Here is a 21,671-nt window from a genome sequence, read left to right as displayed (position 1 = left end):
TAGTAAAATGGCTCACTTTCAAAATTTGATTTTTTTTTGTTGTATTTTGAATAAAATATGGGGTTATGAGATTTGCAAATAATTTCATTCTGTTTTTATTTACATTTTACACAGCGTCTCAACTCTTTTGAAATTGGGGTTGTATTTGAAAATTTACAGGCCACCTCAGAAGTATGTGAAGGGACAAAGAATGTATTAGATCTGTATATTTTGCTTTTTATTTGGATGTATTCATGTTGTTTCAGATCTAAGATACCCACTAGTAATTAAAGATATTGAGTTATGTCAGGAGGGGCATCCAGTGTAAAATTTTGCCAAATCAATATGCGAAAACAATACAAATTTCTATACCGGATTTGTCGAGCCCCGGGTTAACAACGACCGCCACCAGTACTGTTAGCCAACAGGGTGCTGGCAGAAATTGGGCTACTGTTGGCCGAAGAAGGAGAAGAAGAGGGGGGAGACATGTCCGGAAGGCAGGAGGAGAGGGGGAAAGTAAAGAGAGTGTAACTGAGGGTAGGAACTTTGAATTTTGGCAGTATGACTGGTAAGGGGAGAGAGTTAGCAGATACGATGGAGAGAAGGAAGGTTGATATATTGTGTATGCAAGAGACTAAATGGAAGGGGAGTGGATCGGAGGTGGATTCAAATTGTTCTATCATGGTTTGGATGGGAGGAGAAATGGAGTAGGATTTATTCTCTAGTATGTCAAGAGTGTTTTGAAGGTGAAAAGAGTGTTAGACAGAGTAATGATTATGAAGCTGGAAATTGAAGGTGTGATGATGAATGTTGTTAGTGCATATGCACCGCAAGTTGGGTGTGCAATGGGTGAGAGAGAAGATTTTTGGAGTGAGTTGGATGAAGTGATGAACAGTGTACCCAAAGAATAGAAAGTGGTGATTAACCCGGATTTCAGTGGGCATGTTGGTGAAGGGAACAGTGGAGACAAGGAGGTGATCGGTAGGTATGGTGTCAAGGAGAGAAATGAAGGTCAGAGGATAGTGGATTTTGCCAAAAAGATGGACATGGCTGTGGTGAATAAATATTTTAAGAAGAGAGAGCAACATAAGGTTACGTACAAGAGTGGAGGAAGATGCACACAGGTAGATTAGATTACATCCTGTGCAGAAGAGTTGATCTGAAGGAGATTGAAGACTGCAAAGTGGTGGCAGGGGAAAGTGTAGTTAAGGAGAATAGGATGGTGGTCTGTAGGATGATATTGGAGATCAAAAAAAGGAAGAGAGTGAGGGCAGAGCCAAGGATCAAATGGTGGAAGTTGAAAAAGGAAAACTGCAAGGTTGAGTTTAGGGAGGAGGTGAGACAGGCACTGGGTGGCAGTGAAGAGTTACCAGACAGCTGGGAAACTACAGCAGATGCAGTAAGGGTGACAGCAAGAAGGGTGCTTGGCGTGACATCTGGAAAGAGGAAGGAGGAAAAGGAAACTTGGGTGGTGGAATGAGGAAATATAGGAGAATATACAGAGGAAGAGGATGGCAAAGAAGAAGTGGGATAGTCAGAGAAATGCAGAAAGTAGACAAGAATACAAGGAGATAAGGTGCATGGTGAAGAGAGAGGTGGCGAAAGCTAAAGAAAAGGCGTATGGTGAGTTGTATTAGAGGTTGGAGACTAAGGAGGGAGAAAAGGACCTGTACCGATTGACTAGACAGAGGGACCAAGCTGGGAAAGATGTGCAGCAGCTTAGGGTGATAAAGGATAAAGATGGAAACGTATTCACAAGCGAGGAGAAGGTGTTGAGCAGATGGAAAAAGTACTTTGAGAGGCTGATGAATGAAGAGAACAAGAGAGAGAAGAAGTTGGATGATGTGGAGATAGTGAATCAGGAAGTGCAACGGATTAGCAAGGAGGAAGTAAGGACAGTTATGAAGAGGATGAAAAATGGAAGCATGGAGGTGTTTAGGAGAGATGGCAATGGCATTTTTAACCAGATTGTTTAATGGAATCTTGAAAAGTGAGAGGATGCCTGAGGAGTGGAGAAGTGTACTGGTGCTGGTATTTAAGAATAAGGGAGATGTGTAGGACTGCAGTAACTACAGGGGAATAAAATTGATGAACCACAGCATGATGTTTTGGGAAAGAGTAGTGGAAGCTAGGTTAAGAAGTGAGGTAATGATTAGTGAGCAGCAGTATGGTTTCATGCCAAGAAAGAGCACCACAGATGCAATGTTTGCTCTGAGGATGTTGATTGAGAAGTATAGAGAAGGCCAGAAGGAGTTGTGTTGCGTCTTTGTGGACCTGGAGAAAGCATATGACAGGGTGCCTCGAGAGGAGCTATGGTATTGTATGAGGAAGTCGGGAGTGGCAGAGAAGTACGTAACAGTTGTACAGGATGTGTACGAGGGAATTGCGACAGTGGTGAGGTCTGCGGTAGGAGTGACGGATGCATTCAAGTTGGAGGTGGGATTACATCAGGGATCGGCTCTGAGCCCTTTCTTATTTGCAATGGTGATGGACAGGTTGACAGACGAGATTAGACAGGAGTTCCTGTGGACTATGATGTTTGCTGATGAGATTGTGATCTGTAGCGATAGTAGGGAGCAGGTTGAGGAGACCCTGGAGAGGTGGAGATATGCTCTAGAGAGGAGAGGAATGAAGGTCAGTAGGAACAAGACAGAACACATATGGGTAAATGAGAGGGAGGTCAATGTAATGGTGAGGTTGCAGGGAGTAGAGTTGCTGAAGGTGAATGAGTTTAAATACTTGGGATCAACAGTACAGAGTAATGGGGATTGTGGAAGAGAGGTGATAAAGAGAGTGTTGGCAGGGTGGAATGGTTGGAGAAGAGTGTCAGGAGTAATTTGTGACAGACGGTTATCAGCAAGAGTGAAAGGGAAGGTCTACAGGACAGTAGTGAGACCAGCTATGTTATATGGGTTAGAGACGGTGGCACTGACCAGAAAGCAGGAGACAGAGCTGGAGGTGGCAGAGTTAAAGATGCTAAGATTTGCATTGGGTGTGACGAGGATGAACAGGATTAGAAATGAGTACATTAGAGGGTCAGCTCAAGTTGGTTGGTTGGGAGACAGTCAGAGAGGTGAGATTGCATTGGTTTGGACATGTGCAGAGGAGAGATGCTGGGTATATTGGGAGAAGGATGCTAAGGATAGAGCTGCCAGGGAACAGGAAAAGAGGAAGGCCTAAGCGAATGTTTATGGATGTGGTGAGAGAGGACATGCAGGTGATGGGTGTAACAGAACAAGATGCAGAAGACAGAAAGATATGGAAGAAGATGATCTGCTGTGGTGACCCCTAATTGGAACAGCCGAAAGAAGAAGAAGAAGAACAAGAAGAGCTACATAGGGCTGGTTGTAAATGGACAATATAATGAAGCAATATTTGACTTTGTCATCAGCTGTGCCTAATGACTACAATGACTAACTGAAAGATAAGGTGTACTCAGTAAACAAATAAATCATAATCTAATGCAGTATTTCCCAGCTTTTGTGGTGTCACAAACCAGTTTTTCATATGCCATTATGTTCACAACCCACTGGTGGTGACATTTGGGTTCCACTACATGAATTTAGTGTGATCATCTGTGCGGGATTACTGTAATGAAGTAGGAAATGTCATCCGGAGATGCTGCCGCTGTAATCAAGCACGATCATCGGACTGTTGGATAGGGTTTGTCCAGGGTCAACTGCAGTCCACCTGAGAAGCTACCACAGTGAATCAAGCATAATCATTGGAGCAGTGGAGAGGTTATTAGGGAGTGGGGATTTGTCTGGTCGGTCAACTGCAGCCTACTTGCAATGCTGCTGTTGGGAAATACTCATCTAATGTAAACTACATAGTGGAAGGTATGAACTCTTTCATATGTGGTTTTCTGTGAATATGCATTATTTGCGTGTTGGTGATTTATAAGCTATGATCACTTTGGAATTAACATATTTAAAGTAGTACTGCAGTAACTGCTGGATGGTTTCTCAGTTTGGACTTATTTTTTGTTGCTTAATTTAACAAACACAGAGTGCACATAGGTATTTAATAGATACTGTAATGTACCTTGTTTGGGCCGAGTTGACAGTTAATCCTGTGTTTCTTTGGTATGCATGTTTTCTGATGAGGGCTCACAATCCTTTCAGAGCAGTAACTATTGTATTTGTATTCTATATTCTTTCTCAGCTGTAGGTCATATTGTAAATTTTGAATGCTTTGATAGCTCACATACTGCATACACAAACTATTTAAAAGTACACCTTCAAAGCCTTGCTTAGGTCATGAAAGTAATCTTAAGTCATATCATACTTTTTTGTTACATTCCCTTTTTAGTTACAGTTGAATCGTGCAAGGTATTTCTAATGTTACGTTTTACTGAGTGCAATATAACTGAATGTACACATCATTCTGTATTATGATATGCCCCTTTGCTAGTTTTTGCAACATATCTGAAACATTATATTGTGATGTGCCCTTGACACTGTTTTGCTTGGCTTCTGAGCTACTGTATAATACATGACTAGAATTTTCAACTGCCTGAATGTTTTTTGATAATTAAATACAGTAGATGGCAGCAGAGTGAAGTGTTTCTTGAGTTCACATTTTTAATGTCGGTTACCTTAATGATTTATTGGTACGTGAATACGAGATTAGATGAAATGAGCAAAGCAGATAATGTAAAACTGCTTTTTTAAACCTGTAGTACAAGAATGTTAAATGCCATTTTTAAGGACATGCAGTGAGCAAGGGTTTGGTTTTGAATCATCACCCTTTTATTTTAGTAATATACCGTTTGTCGTTATTACCCAACAACAACTGAGCTTATGTTTTGAACACTTAAAAAATATGTGAATATCCTATACACCAATAATATATTTCTGTATTGAGTAAATGGATTACAGTTATAAAATACAGTATTCAGTTATTACATGCTATAGTACATTTCATCACAGTCTTTGGTACACTATTGATGAATATTTATTTCAGTGAAATCATTTCAACCAATGATGAATAAGTCGCATGATTTTTTTTCCCTGAGCCGTAGCTGTAATTGTCTGAGACTCGGCCATAAAGAAAATGCCAAATAGTGACTTGTCTGCTCCCTCTGCACTCTGGGACTCTGTGTTCCTGTTTGTGTTCTGCAGGGGTTCCTGAGAGTTGTAGTTTTAATGGATAGCCCTAATATGGTCTTGAGGTGCCCCAGCAGGAAACTTCCAGGTGGCAACACCCTTATCACATGGACCAGAGCACTGACGTGGCAGAAGTAGTACTCTTGGGTCTATCATAAAAAAGGCTTCACCAGATGAGTCACAATTGGGATTGGAGTCAGATCTTGAATAGAGGTGGAGACAGAAGACAGACAGAATGACATGAGTCTCATATTGATCTGAAGAATACCTGTAATTTGAAAAACGTTTTGAAACCAGAGCCTTGTCAATTATAGTTGTGGCCTGCGTTTGGGGTCTGAGGCACCCCTTAACATCTACAACAGCTTAGACAGAAAAAGTTGGATTTTAAAACCTGGAAAAAGGGGGAAAAAATCAGTATACTTGGAAATGTCTTCATTTTTCTTTAGAGCTGTGTTTTTAGGCCCATTTATAAATAGTAGCTTTTAAGTTCAAACATTCCCTTACATTTCTTAGATTGAGAAATGTCCTTAGTTTAAAGAAAAAATGTCAGGGGGTGGGTTTTAGCAGGTGTTCCTGTATTATTCTTGTTTAAATATGCCTAAATTTATTAAGTGGGTTCCCTGTAAACCGTCATGTTTTAAGCCTACTTAATTTTCTAAGCTTTTGAGAAAACCTTTTCAAAATCTACCACTAGAGGGCAGGCAAAAGCATACCCAGCAATTTCAGGTATTACAATTTAACTAATTACAAAGTCGGATTGACATTTCTGAAGGTTCACACATGGTTTCATACTGAATGTTTAAAGTTAAACTTTGTAATATTTCAGGTTTCACTTGCATTGCATTTGTAAAGTGCTTTGTGACTATTCAAAATTATACATAAACAATTATACCTCAATAGGATTTTTTAAAACATTTCAAAAAGAGGAGGCACTTTGTATTGCTATTTTCATTTTTTCCCCCTTTTCTTTCCTTTGTTCTGCACTGCAGAAACCTGCTTATTAATTTAGACTATGTGCTTAAAGCTTTGGGATTACTTTTGAAGAACAGTACTGGCCAGAGGCCATAGATATTTGGTCTCTCTAGAAGTATTGTGAAATGGCTTGGATTATGTGTGTTCCCAGCTTTCTCTGACATGTCGGTAAACTTCAAACACAAATTAAACAGTGTATGAATCAGAAGCATTATGTCTTGAGGTATTCAGATGTATATAGATTAATAATGAGATGACACAGTACTAAAAAATGTTTTTTTTTTTCTTCTCACAGTCTGTTAGAAGGCTTTTTTAATTGGTGTCAAGTTTTTGTTTTTTTTTTATTTCTGGTAAATATACCAGCAATGTAAGCTTGTTTTAGTGTATTTGGTGTCAAAATTCAAATATTAAATTCTTTGGATATCCACTAGGAGCCTATGGCCCATAGTTCCTAAATGTTCTATGTTATCAGTCCAAGTACAGTTTATTACATTTCCAGTCTTGTTTTAAACACTCCAAATGGTAAAGGTGCTGTTGTTGTTCCGTCTTTAGCCTGTGAGATGTAGCAGCCTTGCTTGAGGCCAGGTGACAGACAATGCATAGCAATGCAACTCATTGATGTCACAAATCTTTAGCAGATAGAGCATTTTCCTCAAAAAATTCATGCCATTAGCCTGATCAGTCCTATACCTGTTGTTTTGGGTGCATCAGAGTTAAAATGGGTGTGATCTCATGACAGCCGTGAAAGAGACATGTTTTTTAAAGGTGTGGTAGAAATACAGTAACTTGTAGTTTTTCAAATATTTTTATATGCCATTGGTAAGGGTGAAGGCAATCCACAGTTGATTATGCTTTAGTTTCTAGGGTGTATAAGGCACCCATTACTTTTAACAGATAGTGACTTGGTGATTGCAATCAATTAAGAGTTTTCTGAATGTAGACAAAACAGGCCATGTGTTTTCTGAACCTTCTTTTTCTAAATCAGTATTGTGGGGATGTTTCTGCACAACTTTGGTTAGGAGGTAGGAACCAGCCTTGGAGGGGTTCCAGTCTATCACATGCCATATTTTCATACTATTTTTGTTCAATAAATTTGTTTTGGTTTGATCACTAACTTGAAATCAGGAAAATTACTTTCAGTATCTAATTACTGGTAATTTTTAATACTTTGGAAAAAAATATCCTCGTAAAAATTAGTAAATGAAACAAACTGGCTCTAAACTATAAGTGAAATACTGTTTCTTTCATATTACCAGCAAAATACACGCAGTATGCCAACAATTACTCCTTTTACAGTAGCCAGGCAGTGCTGGTATTGAGTAGATGTTGTGCTAAAGGTAATGTGTTATTTAACCATGTGATTTTAAAATAAAGCATAATATTTTGTTTTAGAAGCCGTTTTAACTTGCAGCATAATATAAAGGCACAATCCAATCATATGCTGTAGAAAACGTGTTAATTGTTAACAGCTACAGTAAAGCACATCACAGTGAAACTACTTGAGTAGTTTTAGTTGCTGGACTGATAATGTTTGAATTACTAATCCCAAGTAGTTACACTTAGTAACTTTGGTTGATGTTTTGCTGAACAGCTGCAAGAAAAAGATATCTTCTGTTCAAGATAAAGTGCTCTGTAATAGGTGGAGTGCACGATTGATGCCTGGAATTAGCACAGAAGTGGAAATGAATGGGTTTCTGGGGAAAAAGCACTACTTGCTAAGATACGAGTGCTATCTTCACCAGTACAGAATCTGCCTTTTATTTTATTGCAGTGATGTAAGGTTAAGTTGTGTAGACTGTAATGTTACACCCAGTGTGATGGTAGTTAATAAAATGAGTGCATTTATTCACTACCTGGATAAGTAAAACTCAGTTAGGTTCAGAAAAAGACCATCATTGGATAGCTAAAATAATCACCATTTTTCTTCACATTTTTCCAGTAATTTGCATGTTTGTTTTTTTCTTGTTATCTTTGTGAATTGTTTTTTGGATTTACATAAATATATGCAGTCCTCTGAAGTTTCAATCTTTAGTACATTTGTCAGGCAAAAAATTATCTTCATGTGAAAAGTTTACACTTAATAATAAAACCAAACTTTGTATGGTGTTGTTTTAAAAACGGTTTGCTTTACCTTTTTTCTATTGTTATCAGGGACTGTATACAAATTGAACTCCTCCTCGTTTCAGTGACAAGCAAGGATATTAAAAGAAAGTGTTATTTAACAGTGATTACCGAGCTATTCTGTTAATATTGTGATTTGTGATTAGACACTCGTAGACATTGGACAAACACAGTTCATTTTTTTTTGTTGAAGCATGATTATGTGTCTCTAGATTTTATCATTTTACACTAATGTTTGTAAATCTTGTTGAACACATTTGTTGGCTCAAGACTACAATGAGTGCTTACACTTATTGATCAAGTGTTTTTTATTGAGCATAAAATTGCTGAATTATTACATCTGTCCATCCTCTCACTTAATGTGCATAACAACAACAAGATTTATTTCTAGAGCACATTTTCATACAAACAATGTGGCTCAAAGTGCTTTACATGATGAAGAAAGTGAAAAAAGACAATAAATAAGAATGTAAATTAGGGAACACTAATTAACATAGAATAAAAGTAAGGTCCAATGGCCAGGGAGGACAGAAAAAAACAAAACAAAAAACTCCAGACAGAGAAAAAAATAAAATCTGCAGGTGTTCCTAGGCCACGAGACCACCCAGCCCCCTCTAGGCATTCTACCTAACATAAATGACCTCAATCAGTTCATCCTCCTTGTATTCAGGGTTCTCATGGAAGAATTTGATGATGATGGTCATGCATAGTTATATCTAAGACCCTGTATCTTATCACAGCAGTATTGAACAAAAGACAAGAATCAAATATGGATGGAGAAAGGTCACTGGATACAAGGTTTGGGGTCTTAGTTACATTTATGACTGGAGAAGGTTTCAGTTTCCACTCCAGGTAACAAGGATTTTAGACAAATGTATGGTCATCATGAATTACCTGATTTGTTTTACCATAAGTACATAGGCAGATTTATTAATTATTATTTTCTGTTTAGAAATTGATGCGCAAAAAAACGTTTCCCCTCAGTGATTAACAAAGTATATAAAATCAAAACCGAATAGTACATCAGAATAAAGAATTAGTATTTACAAAGATTATTTTAAGCTACTTTTATTTACAAACATTTAATTTACAAAACAATATTAACACTGCTTCTCTGTAACACATTTTCCTAGTTACTTTGTTAGGTTTATGACCAGGGTTATGGAGTAGAAGTCGAAGTTGGAAGCAACTGTTAGGGCTGTGCTTCAGTCATTTGACTTGGTAGTTTGTTCCAAATTCTAAAGAATGTGTGAAGAGGTGTTTCCTGTCTTCAGTCGCAAATTAATTTCCACATAAATTCCACAAGTGTCCTCAAATACATGAATTACTATTTAATTAAATGAATTACTGTCAACATTACCAATGAATCTAAGAACTTTCTAGATCTGTATTATGCACAAATTTCTGTGTTCAAGAAAAAAAAAAAACAGGTTTAATTCTCGGCGCCTTTCAGAGAGTAGCGATCGATGCACATGATTCCTCTCCTCTGCACAGCTTTAAGTGCTGCTGTGTCTTTTTTATAGCATGATGGCTTAAACTGCACACAATACATCCCTTGCTTTATATTTAACACTTTTTATAATATAACCTGAAATTGTAGTAACAATATGAACTGTTTCTGACAGTTGTCTAGACAATGCTGGGAGTCTCCATGAAAACCCTTAAATTATTTTCGAAGTTGCTTCTATTAAGGCGTTTTGTATATGTGTGGCACTTTGGACTTCACACGGTTTTGAAGATCTTTTGAAATTGTTTTTACTTCCCCCTGCAGTATTTGCCTTTCCCTTCCAATTTTACTGTGGTGTGTATTTCTCAAGTTTACTAATTGTATCAAAAGCTTTCTTTTTTTTAAATACACAAATGACACTAAGAATGTTGTAATAAAATAGTACACTTACAATTTAAGAGTTCATCAGGGCTTCAATATTCACTAGTATTTAAAATGGGAATTAAGAAGTACTTAATCCATGGTTTTTGAACCTTAGGAAATCTGAATGTTCAGCCTGGTAGTAAGAGTTGAAACTTTGGAAACCGGAGGACTGCTGTCTGACAAAATCACGTAGGCCTCCATTCTGACCAGTTTGTGATATAGTGAAGTACTCTTGAACTGCTGCTACAGTCAGTCATTTTACTTGTACTTTTGTACTTTTTGTTCTTAATACTAGCATTTCAAAGCCAACACGTAGAAACAGATTCAATGTGGCATTAAAAACTCGCTCTGCAGATCCAAAAACATTACCAGTACTTTTCTGCCACAGATGTAAATTCTTTTTTCTTCCGGCAAAAGATTTATTTTCTTTTTTTGTCAGTTGAGCACTTTATCTGAAAAGTTTTTTTAAATTGGCTTAGGAAGTAATATCTTGCTTTGTCCAAATTTTGCCAACAGACACTTGCTTTGCTTAATAGAATCCTTTCAAATGTATATGTACAGAGTATTTCAGTGGACCTTCCCAAAAATCGTGTTGTTTAATATATTTACAAGTTGTTTACTACAAAAAAAAAACATTCTTATGTTCTGAAGCATTCTGATTCCCATCAACATGATTTGATTGGAAATCAATTTGTGTTATTTTCTTTGAGCTATCTATATAGAGTTACTAAAGTAAATTGAATTAGAAAACAGTAGTAGGAAAAAATAAAAACTAAACATACTGTAACAGACAGGCCTTCGGTGCCACCCCACAAGGGAGTGTTGGCCATTTCCTCGTAATCCTTGGTTTGTGTTTTCATCAGATTAAATCCAGACTGGAGCACTACGTTAGTGTGAAAGCTGCTTTATTATTCATCAATGTCTCAATTTGAATTTGGTTGAATAAGCAGCAAAAGCAGTAATGGTGTAAGTTGTAATGCAGCAAGAGGTGCTTGTATTTTTTTCTTAATTTAGGCACATGTTGGGACATTTAAAAGATGCATTTTTGTTTTTAACGATGAAAAGCAAATTGATGTGCAGTTTAGTTCTTATTTATTTGTATTGATTATTTATCATGTGTAACATCTTTATTTAATATTAACCTGCTATTGTAAATAGACTTGATTAAATTTCTGCCATGTCTGAACAGCTTAAACAAATGCCACTAAGGTCCCATCTTGTAACAGATTTTCTTTCTCTGGTAATTGTTTTAGACTAAATATATTTTCTCTTTAACACAGAATAAAACGAACAAGAGCCCAGCCTCAATTGCATAGGGCATGAGGCAGGAAAACATCCTGAATTCGAAGCCCGGCCATCACAGAGCACACTCACGTACACACACCATTCACTCGCATGCACATCAGACCACTTTAGAGTCTTCAGTTAACCAAATCCTTAGTTAAATGTCTACAACAGATAAATTATAGTTGGATAATTTGAACTCTCTTTGACATGCAAGTACATACATGAAGTATCATTATCTTTATCCATCCATCCATTATCCAACCCGCAATAGCCTAATGAGAGGGCCATGGGGGTCTGTTGGAGCCAATCCCAGCTAACACAGAGCACAAGGCAGGAAACAAACTCTGGGCATGGGGGCGCCAGCTCACCGCAGGGCGCACACACACACACACCCACACACCAAGCACACACTAGGGACAATTTAGGATCACCAATGCACCTAACCTGCATGTCTTTGGACTGTGGGAGGAAACCCACGCAGACATGGGGAGAACATGCAAACTCCACGCAGGGAGGACCCGGGAAGCGAACCCGGGTCTCCTAACTGCGAGGCAGCAGCGCTACCCACTGTGCCACCATGCAGTCTTCTTTATCGTTATTTCAGATTCAAAAATAAAACCGTTTTAGTCATGCATTGGAAATTACTGTGTAGTGTGGCTGCATATTAGTACTTAAGTTTTTTTTTTGCCTGCCATCTAATCTGAGATGTCATGATAACACACATTGATTAATAAATTACTGTAAAGGATGAGAAGTTTTTATTATTTTTCTAGCTGTTAGTTGTGACGCATTTTGCATCTTGCCTTTATATGAATTTAATTGGTTCTCTTCCAAACATATATAATCTCTTTAAAATTTTCACCGTCTGTGCGTTTACATGAACTTTAACAAACCAGCAAACCTGGTTTCTAAAATGCCAAGCAAACCCTTATTCTGGTTAGAAAGCCTGGTTATTGGTCCCTGTGAAACCTGGTTAACTTGCATGGAGTCTTTGCCAGTAACCCAGTCATTTGGCCATGTAAACCCATAACCAGGTTACACTTTGGGATTTTGCAGTCTGCACGTGTCTCTTGCACTTTGTTAGCTGCTTACCTGTGCAAGTGTTAACTTAGAACAAACTTCCAGCAGCCACAGGCAGAAGAGGGTGGGAGTATCCAAAAAGATAGAGTTCCTGAGGAAAATGCTTTCTTCTCCTCGTTGTAATAATGTGTCTCAGTACTTTCCAAAACAGATACATTTATGCTGATGAGCTGAACATACAGTCCAAAACTCAGCAGGCCAGTCTCAAGAGCAGTAGGATGACACATTAAAGTGTGTTGTCCGATTACTCTTTAACAAATAATCTTATTTCACTGAAGTAGAAATGCAAATATTGTTGTTATCGCAACAGCAGTGGGCAAGAAGCAAATGTATTGGTGTGCCACTTCTTTGCAGAGCTCATTTGTTCCATCAAACAGAAAAGAGTGTGCTGCATACAATCTGGTGACAGAAAAATACCGATGAAGTGTCATTTTGTAGATATGTTCAAACAGGTTGATCAGGTGAGGTGGGGTGGGGGAATGGATGTCAGTTTTCTTGTGTTTTACAAAAACTTCACAGCACATGAAGGGCTAAGGTAACTATCACAGGCTTCATGCTTGTTATTGGATTGACTGTGACTGATGATGATGATGATGATCTAACTGCTTTTTTGCACAGTTTAGCAATGTCTGAGCACTTTGCCAAAGGAGAACTCCAAAAGCTGTTTGTCCATTGTAATGCTAATTTTTAGAAACCAGGTTTTTGCCTCAACAAGGTTGCTCACCTTATCCCGGTTTTGTGTGTGCATGTAATTGTACTGAATCTGAAGGTAACTGGTCAGGTGTTGTGGTATTTGCTGATGCAGGGCAGATTAAACATCATCCCGGAAAGGTTCAGTGGTCTCTGTTCCTAAATGAAACATTTTGGTGTAGTTGTCTCTTGCATTCCATTCCATTTTTAATGTGTGTTTCCCCTGGATGTGTGTCACAAGGAACCTCCAATGAGGAGTGAGCATCATTGTTTTCTTTCTGATTGTTTCTTCTTCAGTATATGGATAGGTACTTTAGCACACAGAAACATCAATGACCTCAAATCAGTCACAGCACATTTATACACCCACAGTACTGTATGTGTTGGGGACACTAAAAAAGTGGAAATCATACTAGTAAACCAATTCAGAAATAATCTGACTTCTTCTAGGGAGGTTGGCACCTTTTCCAGATGCACCACTTATTCTGTAAATGGACAAACCCAAAGATCCTGAGTTACTTTCTCTGTAAATTAACTAATTCTAGCAAATTTAGATTTGAAGATTTAGTTTTGTTTACTTCAGTTCTTTCACAAGAAGATAAAGAATAGGTCACCTAGTACTTTCTGAAGTGTATTTGTCATTGATCCCTGAACGATATTGTTTAATGAGTACCTGAGGCCAGATACTTTACTTGTAAACAATACTTTTCCCTTATTTCATTCTATTGTCTATCATTGTGAAAAGCATTTAAAGGGTGTTATGCAGTCATCAGCAGACTTTCTTTGTAGCTTTTAATATTTAAAGAAAAAGCCACAATAAATATCACACTCTCCTTGGATGATGCCAGGCTTGCGAGCCTTTAACAGGAATGCTTTTAGCCAGTATAGTTATAATGTTTGAAGATTAACTGAACAAAACACATACACATACAATGCATTTAGAATGTCACGTAGTCTGTAACCTTATTTATTGACTAAACTCATATCTAAAAGAGATAAACTTGCTAGCATTGCGGAGACTCTCTGTACCCCTGTTTTTTTGCTCTCTGTTAGGCAGATTGCAAATCTCATATTAGCCTTTTTGTGCTTAGAAATGTATTTGATTAATTAGTGAGCAGTGAAACTTAAATTTCAAGTGAAAACCCTTTAAAGATATTGAATGCATTACATGCATTAAACAGTTCTAGGAATTCAAAATTTTAAAATAAAACTTTGATCCAGCCTATGGCAAAGTGTCTATTTTGAACTTTCACAGTTCTAATGTTAATTAAGAAATTCCGTGAAGAGCTTTTGTCCTTGAGGTTTTTGGAATGCTGGCGGTGCAGTTCTTAGAACCTTTTAAAATGGATCAGTGATGGATGGCTGGCTAGCATTCAGATTGTTAAGCAAGTCGACCTGAGATAATGGGTCAAGTCATTGTGAGCTGCACATTTAAATGCAGTTTTATTTTTAAGACAGAACTGTGTAAACTAAACTCTGTATTAAAGTTTTCTTTGACAGGATATACAGTATTTAGGTTAGGAGAGGTTAGGAGCATGCACTGGTATGGTACAGCACACCCACTGCACAACGAACCCCCTCAGAATCCCAATTTAGGACCCGAGTGCAGCCGTGCAATGGGTAACACCTCAGCACCACACTAGTTCGAATGGAATGGTACAGTGTGACTGGAACAAATGATGAAACAAGTAAAAAAGAAATGATGCATATTAGCTAGTGTAAAAAATTTCTTCTTCTTTCAGCTGCTCCCGCTAGGGGTCGACACAGCGGATCATCTTCTTCCATATCTTTCTGTCCTCTGTATCTTGTTCTGTTACACTCATCACCTGCATGTCCTCTCTCACCACATCCATAAAACTTCGCTTAGGCCTTCCTCTTTTCCTCTTCCCTGTCAGCTCTATCCTTAGCATCTTTCTCTCAGTATACTCAGCATTTCTCCTCTGCACATGTCCAAACCAATGCAATCTCGCCTCTCTGACTTTGTCTCCCAGCCATCCAACTTGAGCTGAACCTGTAATGTACTTATTTCTAATCCTATCCATTCTCGTTTGCTCCCAGTGCAAATCTTAGCATCTTTAACTCTGCTACCTCCAGCTCTGTTTCCTGCTTTCTGGTCCGTGTCACCATCTCCAACCATGTGTGAATAAAAAATAAACTTTGAATGGATTATGTCAGATTAAAAACTGGAAGTTTTTAAAAAATTAATTCTGCAAGTGCCCCTCATAAAATTTAAGAAATTATTCTACAGTACCGATGCCATTTGTTTAGCCATTTAGGGGATGAAAAAAGTATGACATTCATTTTTGGCACTTTGTTTTCTGAAGCCTGGTTCCAGGATACCGCATGTCTCTAATTTGGACTGTAGACAGATTCCAAGTTAGTAATACTGGATATACATAACCTTTTTCTGAATATATCACTGGACTGTTTTTCTGTAGTCAGCATTTGAGATTCCAATGTTGGTTTGGCTTGGGAAGAAGAGATCTGTTGAGCAGAGGAGAACACTGGATGGTTGAGGTTAAGTTTTTTTTTTTTTCCCTCATTCTTTCCCTTGGTTATTTTGTCCCTTACATTTCAAAAATAAGTGAACTTTCCTATTTGAATAAAACCATTTTTTGTGTTTTCTTCACTTTGGGGGAGGGCACCTATTAAACAGTTAACATTTTATTCTTTGCTGGACTTTGGAGAGACTGGCATGATAGATGCCTGGACTGGGAACCCAGGCTTGTCGTCACCTGAACAATTTTCCCTTTGCTTTTTCTCATTTTCTTGAAGCTAGGTGTTGGATCTCTCTCCCAAAATCCCCTTCTTAAAGACACCCATGTCAAATTAATGATCGCCTTTGATTTTTTTAATAGTATGTGTATGCACATGATTATGCCCTGCACTTACAGTGCCATTCATTTCAGGGTTGATCTCCCCTTTGAATCCAGTGCCATTGAGACAGTCTGCAGCTACCCACATCCTGTAATTGGGAAAAGGTGTGTTTCGAAGAATGGATGGACGGACTGATCGTCACCTGGAGTAAAATAGTTCGTTTACATAATGTACCGGCCAGTACCCCATTATCCAGATGTTTCCCTTGATGCTCATGCCAAGCACTGGGCATATTTTAGACGTTTCAGCTTTCATATAATTAGCAAGTCAAGAGTAAATCAGTCAAATTGTGGACGTCTCCTTGGACTTTTTTTCTTTTGCATGTACTCGTTAAGTAAATGTAACCGCTACAGTGTCCATTCAAGTTTTCCAAATGTTAATTAGATTAGAAATTGTTAACACTAAAAGTGGAATTTTTAAGTCACTATGATTAGATTAAAACAAGTTAAGGCATACTCTTAATCGGGAAAAGATGGAGGCTGAGCGCTCTATTTTTAGCCCCTTTCCTTATTTTTGAAGTTAGGGTTTCTTCTTGTTTAGATAAGTTTTATCGCACTTGTCATCATTCTGGTCGAGCCACCTCGTCTTTACCTGTCTTCTGGTGACGTAACGGCGTGTCAGGTTACTCGCTTTAAATAGCGGCGCTGCTCCGGCGCCTCTCATACCCAACGCCGTCGGCCAGTTCGTGCCACACACGCTCGCTAGCCGAGGATTTTGAGCCATGCGCTCCACCATGCACTCGCCACTGCCCTGCTCGCCCGTGTCGCCGGTGCCTGTCCCGTTCCCCGGCTACTCGAGAGGCTTCGCGCATTGCCGTGCACGCTACAGGTAAACTTAGCCTTCTGATGGAAAGCCATGCAACTCTGGCTGCGGGTCACTTCCGATCGTCCGGTCCGTTAGAAAACGTTCTTTTACATCTCTAGCCAGTGGCCGCCGTCTTGAATATTGAAACTTAATCTTGCGATCCCGAAAATCTTGCAGCGCTCTATGAAAGGCGAAAGACGGGACGGTTGTCACGTAGTAGAAGCTCCTTCGCAAGGTTGCAATAGTTTTGTACCAGTGGCGGTATTTTAGTAGTACTTTGAGCATGTATGCTTTACGCTAACATGCAGCGTCCACGGACTTGTGTTGGAGTGTTTCTAACAGTTTGTCACGTTTTAATTTTATAGACAAATGCATACCATGTTGTGCGGTAACATCTGCCTACAAGATGTATCGCATAGTTCTGCAGTTGTAATGCATTAAGGAATGGGTTTATAGTATGACAGCATTACCATAGAGAGGAGACGTTTATTATTTTTTTCCATATATTCTTCAGCGGTCCAGTATAGGTTTCTCTTATTTTATGCGATTTCAATACCTAATTATATCTAATCTAATTAATGCGGAGTTAGAAAGAAGATTTGAAAAGAAAATGTATTGGTTTACTTAAGTGACTGAGTGAACATTTGAAATTACCTTTAAAACTGGAAACATTAAATAGGCAGCGATGTCGTTTTTTTTTGTTTTTTTTTAACCATGATTGTCTGCTAAGCTCTTAAAGAATGTTAAGAGCTGTAGAGAGAGGGAGCGCGCGAGTGTCCGGCCGTGCAAACGGCTTTGAGCGCCCCCTGGCGATCTCGGCATCGCTCGCTCTTTGTTTATGAGCATCGGAGGGAAGCGGATCATCTTGGGCGTAGCTGCGACCCTTCAGGAAAAGGGGCCTTCAAGAAAGGCATAAACCCGCACAGATACGGGCATGGACTGTTGTTGCGCCCTGTATTGCAAGGCGTTTTCGGAGACGCGTGGTTAATGCACGGCATATCCGAACGTAAGTGACCAAAATGTGCATTTTTATGCTGGTTCATTTAACACTGCCGTTTTCCAGAACTATTAATGTGAACATCAGGTCATCATTCAGTGTTCTTAATGTGGTGTGTTTTCAAAACAAAAAAAACAGAAATAAGATGATGTAGTTGTTTGTGAGCCCTGATCCGACTGAGAGTGTAATTAGCGGCTGGTTTGTGAACGGGTGGAATTGTAGCGTAAGGTGGGGTGCTGTACCAAGGTGTAGCGATTTGTCTGAAGTCCATCATTTAGAATTGAAAGAGGTTGTTTTGTGGCGATTTAATCACTTAATACCGATGATCAATCTGTGTCTGCGCTGGCAGTGGTGCTCTTGAAGCTCCTTGCGGAGAATGGAATGTTTACTGAGAGTGTCACCTTGTCAGTCTTGGGAGGATGACGCTTTATTCCCAGTTGACTTTTTTTCTTCTATATACGGGGAGAAATTAAGATTATATATACAAAAATGTTACATAGTATATATATATATATATATATATATACACACATATATATATATATATATATATATATATATATATATATATATATATATATACATATATATATATATACACACATATATACACACACATATATACACACACATATATATATATATATATATATATATATATATATATATATATATATATATATAAAAATATCACACACACACACTCGCAGTATCGTTATTGTTACTCTGTAGAGATTGTCCTTCATAGTATTCATTTACAGTTTGCTGTTTTTAATGATAAGCTAAATGACATGTTTGGAGTAACTAGGAACAGTAAAAATCTTGAAGTAAATGTAGCAGTAAGGGCAGAGGGTTGTGAGACTTAATGGTAAAGAAGCAGAGCAGGTGAATGGAAATGCATTGACTCCTACACATCTTGTACGTAATCAATGACTTTCTCATGCTTGTGTTTTGATTTTCCACCCCAGTAGCTCATGCTAGCTGTTTGTCCTTGTGACTTTGGTCCAAGTGTACAATTGCACAGCACGCTTGTTAGAAACCACACACAAATGTTTAAGTGTAGTCCTAATGTTCAGTCCTCCAAGCTTGTTTAATGAGGAGTGTGTCAGTTACGTATTTCATGATGCGTGGTTATGGTATAGGAAAGGTTTAAAGAAAACAGCTTGTCACTTGGTCTGTCAAAGCTTGTTTTTCTGAGCTTTGATCTGGTGGTGCATAGCAGAGGAAAGCAGACCTCATTTTGAGATTAGGAAAAGTGCACTTTCAGGAATTTGCTTATTCTTAAACTTGGCTTGGGGCATTTAGTTGTTTTCAATGTCAATTCATATCTGCCAAGCTCGTTTAAAGTTTCCATTTTCCTACAAGTTCCTGGATGTTAGCCAGGAAACTACATGTAGCAGCAAGTACTGTAATTCTTATCTTGCATTAACAAGAATGCAAGAAGTGATTCCATTAAAATCTCTGCTACTGATTGTACATGTAGAAACAAGCTGTGGTTAATTTCACATGATTTTGGTTGTTTATATTTGAAATATGGCTATTTGTGACCTGACAACACATCAGCCAATTTCCTATCTACTGTAATAGTAATTGTGTGTTTTTCTTTGTTTTACAGTACATCTGTAACCAGTGCTGCCATTGATAACAAAATTGAGCAAGCAATGGTAAGTGTTGTGTTTTATATTTGGTAAAAATTAATTCAACTCCTGTGACCTCTGTACTGTAACCTTCTGCTATAAAGCCACACTGCTTATCTTGTGTATCATGCTTAAAATTCGCAACATGGAAAGAAAAAAATGCACACACACACACAAAGATGTCTTTATGCCACATTTTTTTTTTCCCCAAGAATTCAGCTCTTGCATACCTAATTATGTTTTATTTGTTTTTGTTATGCAATGCAGGATTTAGTTAAAAGCCATTTGATGTATGCAGTTCGAGAGGAGGTCGAAGTGTTGAAGGAGCAGATTAAAGAATTGTATGAGAGGAACTCTGTGCTAGAAAGAGAAAACGCACTTTTAAAATCGCTGGCAAACAATGAACAGCTGTCTCAGCTTTCCGTACAGCTCACCAGTCCCAGTAACTCTTCTTTGCAGCAGCAACAGCATTCTGCAGCGCCTCCGGACATCAGCCAGCCAACGCAACTTCAGCAGCAGCCGCCTAATGTCTCCTCTTCGTGAAACTTTGTGGGAGAAAAGATATATATATATATATATATATATATATATATATATATATATATATATATATATATATATATATATATATATATATAATATATTATTTTTTTTATTTGCTCTGGTGGCTTCTTTCCTTTACCAGTCTGCAAGTGAAGAGCCATGCTTTGATGTATTTGCTGTTTGGCCTTCCCAGTATTAGACAATCAAGTGATGGAAAGCCTGAGGTGTCCAGGTTGTGAATGTAGCTTACTGTGATTGGCTGCATGGATTCGGTTACGGTGTGGTAGCCGTGGACAATATACATGGGACACCTTGATCTACCAAGGCTTCTGTGGAGTTTTGTTTTGGCCTTGTCTTCAAATTGTAAGAAATGTGAGTCTCCTTACCAAGTCGCCATGCATCAGTCTAGGCAATTGCACACACAAGTTCAGTTTTACTTTTGTGTTTATTTATTAGAGGGCTGCTATTTTCATAATGCAAATAAACATTGTCACAGAATCAATTTAATTCTGAATATTTTAAATGCGTAAAAAAAAATTGGTAATGCAATGTATGGGTGGAATTGCATAAGATAGTTAAGATATATAGGCAATAAAATTAAATCCTGGCATAGAGCTAACACTAATGGCAATTTTACTTTTGGGATTGTTTATTTACAATAGTTTAGATCCAGTTTGAATGTAAATTTTGTATAGAGTGTAAAGTATAAGAGTGTAGCAAGCTTGTACAGTTAGAAATCAGTTCTCATGATATTACAAAAAAAGTAAAATTGTGATGGGCAATTTGGATGAAGAAAAACCTTGCTCATTTCTGCTATTAGTTTCTTTATTCAAAAAAGAAAAATGCCATACTTCCCTCTGCTTGCTTTCTTTTTTTAAATGGTAAAAAGTAAGCATTTTTTGCATTTTTGTGGGGGGAGAAGAAAGAGAACAGAAGCTGTGAAATAGTTCAACCTACTTTGTAACCAAAGATGCAAAGCTGTGTAATTCAAGTTTATTTTATAATGCACACTCTGTATTTTTCATTTATTCTATTTTTGTTTTCTTCACGCATCATTACTTGCTGTTTAGCATGTCCTGCATGATCTGTATTTTTTTTTTCCAAACCACTTTCTTACCTCAAGTTTTTATTCAGCACTCTTATTGTAACATAATTTAGTCTGTGAACATTGTCTATGACAAACGAATCAAGAGCTGGTGTTAATGGAGAAAAGCTAGTGTTACTTGGGCACTAGTAGGAAAATGAAGTGAGCCATCTTTTGTTCATTTGAATGGTGTTTTTTGAATTTCATATGCAGAAGAAAAGTTTTGTTACAGTGCAGATTTTAGTGTATTTAATAAATGCAACATTCAGAATCCAAGTGTAGTGTACACTGAGTATTTAAATTAAACTTGTACATTTCATAAATACAGTTTGAAAAGATAATTGTCTATTCAAAAGTGTCATTTTTGTATGTATGTTCTTAAATACATATGCCTTTGATGTTGTTGGGTTTTTTTCTTACTAAAGTAAAAAAAAATCTTTTATTATAACCTGTAGTCTTTTATCTCATTCACTAAATTTCTCCAATAGAGCAATGGGAGTGTTGGTTTACAAAGTGAAAGTTGTTTTACAAACAGAGGGTAGAAAACATGTTTCAGGGTAGGGCCATATTCTCCTTGTAGTGCCTTTCACAGCTGTACCTTCTCAACATGTGCTGCAAAGGA

At 37.8% G+C, this 21,671-nt stretch overlaps 1 protein-coding gene across 2 annotated transcripts in view; it reads left to right on the top strand.

The window, feature by feature from the left end:
- The window catches only part of tsc22d2 (TSC22 domain family 2), a 73,645-nt gene extending 52,255 nt beyond the window's left edge, over window positions 1-21,390 (top strand). For both annotated transcript variants that reach the window (XM_039758045.1, XM_039758049.1), the window contains 2 exons: window positions 19,401-19,449; window positions 19,690-21,390. In XM_039758045.1, coding sequence (XP_039613979.1) covers window positions 19,401-19,449; window positions 19,690-19,965 — 325 coding nt within the window. In that variant the 3' untranslated portion in view covers window positions 19,966-21,390. The remainder of the gene's footprint in view (window positions 1-19,400; window positions 19,450-19,689) is intronic.
- The last annotated feature ends 281 nt before the right edge of the window (window positions 21,391-21,671 follow it).

Source organism: Polypterus senegalus, chromosome 1, assembly GCF_016835505.1.
Source record: "Polypterus senegalus isolate Bchr_013 chromosome 1, ASM1683550v1, whole genome shotgun sequence".
Lineage (NCBI taxonomy): Eukaryota > Metazoa > Chordata > Cladistia > Polypteriformes > Polypteridae > Polypterus > Polypterus senegalus.
The sequence above is the reverse complement of the archived record's forward strand: the minus strand, read 5'-3'. Positions and strand labels throughout refer to the sequence as shown.